Here is a 6,481-nt window from a genome sequence, read left to right as displayed (position 1 = left end):
CCCGCCTCGGCCTCCCAGAGAGCTAGGATTACAGGCGTGAGCCACCGCGGCCGGCCTGAAAAATTTTTAAAAAATCTTGGGCTCAATGAAGTTTTATTCTAGACAGAAGAATATAAACAAACCAGTCAACCAACCAACCAACCAAACAACTAACAAAACAACACATAAATAAACACAGTGTAAAAGATAGATTCTTGGGGGAAATGCAGGGTACAGCAAATAGGAAGTGATGAAGATATGCTTGGCGAGTTTATTTTTGTTACCTGTCTACGTATCTCTCTATCATGGCAAAAAAAAAAAACCGAGTAAAATAAAATTTGCCATCTTAACCCTTTGATGTGTACAGTTGTGCAACAGATCTCTAGAACTTCATTTTGCAAAACCGAAACTCTACATCCATTGACCAATACTCTCCTCCTGACCTCTGCTCCTCCACCAGCCCTTGGCAACCGCTAATTCCACTTTCTGTTTCCATGAGTTTGACTACTGTAGAAACCTCACACAAGCAGAGTCAGACAGTGTTTGCCATCTTGTGACTGGCTTATTTACTTAACGTATGTCCTCAGTTTCATCCACGTTGTGGGATATGACAGAACTTCCTTCTTTTAAAAGAGTGATTAATATTCTACTGTGCATGTACACACACCTTTTCTTTGTCCATTTATCTGTGCGTGGGCATTTGCGTTGCTTCCACCTCTTGGCTATTGTGAATATGCTGACGTGAACATGAGTGTGCAAATATCTTGTCAAGATCGTGTTTTCAATCCTTTTGGATTATGCTCATAAGTAGGACTGCTGGATCCCACGTTCATTCTATTTTAAATTGTCCGACAGCTTCCACACCGTTTTCTGCAGAGGCTACATCATTTTACATTCCCACCAACTAGGCATAGGGGTTCTCATTTCTTACATTCTCACCAACATTTGTTATTTTCTTTTAATTGTTTGTTTGTTTTTGACAGTGGCCATTCTAATGGATGTGAGGGGACATCTCATTATAGTTTTGATTTTCATTTCTCTAATAATTAGAAATCTGAGCATCTTTTCATGGGCTCATAGGCCATTATCTTCTTTGGAGAAAAGTCTATTAGAGTTCTTTGTCTATCTTTTAACTGGATTGATTATTTTTCATTGTTGAGGTTATAGGAGTTCTTTGTATATTTTGGATATTAACCTCTTATGAGATATATGGTTTGCAATTTTTTTCTCCCATTCGTAGGTTGACTTGTGATTTCCATTAGTGAATTTTGAGCAAAGGCATGAAGGAGGCTCAGAGTCTGGCATTTGAGGGTGTATGAAGGCAGGGGAAGAGCAGGCGCAGTGCTCAGACACAGGAGGCTGACCAGGCAGTGGGGAGCCACAGGGTGGTCTGTGTGGCTACACAGAGGGAGGCAAGGGCCCCGAGCAGGAAGTGAGCATGGAGAAGCCCAGCCTGTGTGTGCGTCATGTCTGAACATGCAGGACACTGTGACAGTCATTTATTGCTGCCTCCTTCAATTACAGAGTGAGCTGCAGGAGGTCAGGGCCCATGTGTGCTGTGTCCCCCCCCAGCACATATGGCATCCAGCTTAGGGCCTCACACGCAGGGGACCTCCGTGGGACACCAGGCTGTGGGATCAGAGAACTGACTGGGTTGGACCCTGGTGCAACAGGGATTGGGCAGGCTGCCTCCTGCCTCAGCCTCAGTGCTGATATCTACAAAACAGAGACAATAAGAATGTCTTCCTCATGGAGGTCTTGTGGGAAGTTAATGATATTGGTAAACTCCAAATAAGATGTTCACTGAGTATTAAATATTTAAGGAAAGGATGAATGAAGGAGATTTCAACAAAAATGTGTGTGGGACCAAAGGATGAAGGAGCTTATGGGCTTCCTCCCTGGACTCTCTCTGCTGTATCCTGCCCCCTCTTCTGCTCTCACTCCCTCCCCTCTCTCTCTCTCTCTTTCTCTCTCTCTCCACTCAGAGCGTCCCTATCGAACCCCTGGAGGAACACAGCTCCCCAGATCAGCCTCCCCCAGCCGTGGCCGCCCACTTCTCAGGGCAGGAGCAGGAGCAGGAGCTCCATTATGCCTCTCTCAGCTTCCATGGCATGAAGCCTCAGGACCCGCAGAGACAAGAGGTCACCGGCAGTGAGTACTCGGAGATCATGATCCACAAGTGAGAAACTGGGGCGACTCGGCCCTGGTTGAGGGATCCCGTCCCCTCGAGCAAAGGAGATGTCAGAGGCTGATTCTTGTAGACTCCAAAGCCCTCTAGAGCCTCGCGCTGTGCAATAGAACATCAGAGCTTATTCCTCCTGTCCAACAGGGACTGTACCCTCTAATAGCTCCCCTTTCCCTGTACACCAGCCCACACGCTGGTACCCAGTAGTCTACTCTCTAATTCTGTGTGTTTCACTTTTTTAGACCTACATATGAGTGAGATCATATGGTATTTGTCTCTCTGTGCCAGCTTATTTCACTTAACATAATGCCCTCTAGATTTATCCGTTTTTTTTTGCAAATGACAGAATAATGTATTGTATATTTCACGACAGCTAAAAGAGAGGATTTTGAATGTTATAACCAAAAAGAAATGATAACTATTTGAGGTGATGAATATGCTAACACACTGATGTGATCGTTCCACAAGGTCTACATGTATGGAAACATCACCGGGGCTGTCTCAAGGCCGCTGGGCTACTCAGGGCAGGACTGGAATTTAAACCCCACCCGATTCTCGGGTCTCTTCTCTCATCCAACCTTGAGTCAAGCAGCCAGCAGGCTGGGTACTTCTGGCCCTAAGTTTACAGCAAATAATATTTCTTGGGGGCTTTGATGTTTACTGAAGAGGGTTTAGTAAATGTCCAGAGTCTCAGGGACAAGACAAATGCAGTGGAGGGGATGAAGCCTGGGGACTCCTGCCCAACTTCTGTGGCAGGTTTTTATTTATTTGTTTGTTTTCTTCCCAATTTTAAAATAGTCTTTTTTATTAGCTGCTTGCTTGTTTGTTTTTCCTTGAAATTTAAAAACAACATTTATTTTTCAATTGAGGCAAAATTTCCCTACAATGAAACACACAGATCTTAAGTGTGCAATTCCATGAGTTTGGCCAAATGTGCACCCCTGTGTAACCAACCCCCCAGGCAAGGATACAGACATGTTCCATCACTCCGGAAAGATGCTGGTGCCCATTCCCAGGCAATCCCCATCCCTTAGAACCACCACTTTCTGATTCCTATCACCAGACGTTACTTCTCCATGCCCTAGAACTTTATATAATTGGCATTATAAGTATGTATTCTTGTATCTGTTTTTTTTCCACTCAGCATTGTACTTTTTGAGATTCATCTCTGTTGTTTTATGTGTCAGCATTCTAGTCCCTGTTATCGCTGAATAGGATTCCACGGTATGAGTATTTCATGGTTCCTTTCCCTACGTTTTTTTGTTCATGAATATTTGCTTTTATTTGTGGCAATTATGAATACAGCTGCTGTGAACATGTTTGCACAAGACTGTGTGAGATGTTTTCATTTCTCTCGGGTGTGGGGGGCAAGGCTGACATGGGAACAATGAGGACAGATTCACATGCTGGATGCCCCAGAGCCTCCGGGATGTCCCTGCGGAGACCAGCATCCAGCAGCTCATGGGGAGGACTGGAGACGGACACTGGGAAACACCAGGGGTCCCATAGTCCTGATCGTGAACCCTCACTGCTGTGGGTTGAATATTGTCCCCTAAGAGGTATGTTCAAGTCCTAACCCCTGTACCTGCCAATGTCACTTAGTTTGGAAATACGGTCTCTGCAGATGCAATCAAGTTAATAGGAAGTCAACCTGGATTAGGACGGGCCCTAAATCCAATGACTGGTGTCCTGATACAAGGAGGGAAATTAGGGATGAAGACCAAGTGACAACGGAGGCAGAGATTGGAGTTATCCTGCCAGGAGCCAAGGGATGCCAAGGATGGCTGGCAACCACCAGTGGTGCTGGAAGAGGCAAAGGATTCTTCCCTAGGACCTTCGGAGGGAGTATGGCCCTACTGACACCTTGAGTGTGGACACCTGCCTCCAGAGCTGTGAGAGAATCCATTTCTGTGGTTTTAAGTGACCAAGTTTGTGGCAATTTGTTCTAGCAGCCCTAGGAAGCCAGTACAGTGAAGGCAACACCCCTGCTAGGCACTACTGTGCATCGGGTCCTGCACCTGTCCTGTCTCACGCAGGCTTCACGGTCACTTGGAGAGAGTCACAGAGCCACACAGGCCACAAGTGCAGGGACCAGGTGGCATCCAGGCAGCTTCCCCAAGGCCACAGAGGGGGTATTAATCAGTGGGCCACAGAGGTGCACCTACCTGAGGGATCGCCTTGTGCCAGACACCGTCATAACTGTGAACATTTACTCACTGCTTCCTCACCGCAGCCCCGTGAGGAGGGTGCCAGACAGTGAAGCTGTTCCTGAGAGCAGGGGCTGCAGCCCACGTAGATGCAGACTCAGCAAGTAGAGAGCCTCTGTCCCCCGACTCTCCCTGCTTCCCTCCCTTCCTCCCTCCTTCTCTCCCTCCCCACTTTCCTTTTTCCAGTTGTAAATGCCATTATTATGAACACATTTGCTTAGATATTTGGAACACATTCAAGAAGACAGCTCAGACACTAGTTCCAGGAGTGGTATTATGAACTCCAAACTAACTTCGTGCTGTTTCGACTTTATTGTTTTTTTCTAATTATAAAAGCAATTTATGCACCTTGTGAGGAAAAAAACTTTAGAACATAAAGTACAAAAAAGCAAATTAAAATTCAGATAGCACTGTTAATCTTTTACGTTTTCCACAATTTTTGTATGTGTGTGCATATACATAAAACTGTGGAAAACTGTACACGAGGGAGGAGCCTTGGGAATTAGAGCCAGAGCTCCGCGCACGGCCCGCCCCAGCCTGCACTGATTGGCCAGCTGTGATTGACATTTGGAGCTGCCAATGGCCATGCTGCCCATGATGTCATCTCAGGTCCTAAGCGAGGTCTCCAGACTTCTTCCAGGAGGCTCCGTCTCCCACCTCCGTGTGACTGGGCAGGTTCCCTCTCTTGACTGTCCCCTCCAGAGAGATCCTGGACCCTGTCCAGTCCAACCGGTCCCTGTCGGGTCTCAGCCCTTCTCCATCAGTCTCCCCTCACCTCCTTGCCCGCCTGATCTTGTCCTCCAGGTCCGAGGTGGACACTCACGTAGCCCGGTGTGTCCTGTGGGGAGAAATCAGGGAAGTCGCATCTCAGAGCCTTAAGAAACACAAGAGGGTCCTGGGTAGAGAGACGAGGGGGCCCAACTTCTTGCACCACCCAAGCGCTCCCCATGTGGGACCCCAGGAAGCGGGGGAGACGGATCTGGGGGCTCAACCTCTACACCAGGAGTCGTCAGCATTCCCCACACTTCGAAAGCTTTCTGGGGTCTTAAGGTCGCTGGAGGAAGATGCCATCGGGTGGGGGCTGGGGAGGAAAAGAGGCTGCATGAACCTGAGGGAGGAGTTGGCACCGCCGCCTAATTACCAGTGCTGCTAGTAATAATGATACTAGGGATAATAACGATTTACTTCACACCTATTATAAGCCTGGCTCTGTAGTAGACAGACATTATCTTTAACCCTCCCGATAGCGACACCAGAGAGATCCTTTAACCACACTTGCAGATGCTGAAATGGGGCTTCACAGAGGTGGCGTTATTCGCCCAAAGTCACACTCCTAGAACATGACAGAGGCCACAGTTCTCAGCCTGGCTTCTCTGACTCCCAGCCCCCTGCTCGCACACAGACTGGAGGGCTCAGACCGTGGAGAATGTGGCACCGTTAATAGGAAGGGCACAGTGGAGTCGGGTTGCTTTGGCTGTGAGGAGGTGGCTCTGCCAAGTAGGGGGATCCGTCCAGGTTCTGGAAGGAGAGGTGACTCAGAGAGTCTCTTGCAAACACTCTTGAACATTCTGGATTTTATCACAGCCGGTTTGGGATTGTGCATTGAATAATTTAATAGTAATAATAATATCGAAGACTTTAGTGAGTGCTGACTGCGCACCGACGCTTGCCCCAGCCTCTTTACCAGCAAGAGCTTACTTCATGCCAATAGGTCCCGTGGGCCTCCTATGGCCCAGGAGACATCCTTGTGTGAGAGCTGGGGAGGGCATCTCGGCAGACGGGGACACCCAGCCAGATGTGACTGCAGGGTGGTGAGGGTGGGAGTCCGAGCTCATCACTCCTGGGGGTTCAGGATGAAAACGACATATCCACGGGGTGTGTGTCCCTGTGTATGTGTGTATGCCCATGTGTGTGTGCCCATGTTCACACAGCCGTGTGCAGGTGTGTTTGTGTCAGTGAGTGTGATGTCTGTGCAGGTCTGCGTCTATGGTGCGCTGTGCCCAGGTGTCTGAGCCCATGAAAGTCCTGGTGAGGGCCCTGTCCTCCTCCCTTCCCTCTGCCACTGCCCGGGGAGTTTGGGCTGTGGCCCTAGGTGCGGTGGCCCTAGCCC

The 6,481-nt window shown here is 48.4% G+C and overlaps 1 protein-coding gene across 1 annotated transcript in view; it reads left to right on the top strand.

The window, feature by feature from the left end:
* Positions 1-2,445, top strand: part of LOC105809338 (sialic acid-binding Ig-like lectin 8) — a 7,987-nt gene extending 5,542 nt beyond the window's left edge. The window contains exon 7 of the mRNA XM_012643102.1: positions 1,965-2,445. Within this exon, the coding sequence (XP_012498556.1) occupies positions 1,965-2,162 (198 nt within the window). The 3' untranslated portion in view covers positions 2,163-2,445. The remainder of the gene's footprint in view (positions 1-1,964) is intronic.
* Positions 2,446-6,481: the final 4,036 nt, after the last annotated feature.

Source organism: Propithecus coquereli, unplaced genomic scaffold (genome assembly GCF_000956105.1).
Source record: "Propithecus coquereli isolate 6110/MARCELLA unplaced genomic scaffold, Pcoq_1.0 Scaffold193, whole genome shotgun sequence".
Lineage (NCBI taxonomy): Eukaryota > Metazoa > Chordata > Mammalia > Primates > Indriidae > Propithecus > Propithecus coquereli.
This window is presented reverse-complemented; position numbering and strand designations above follow the sequence as displayed.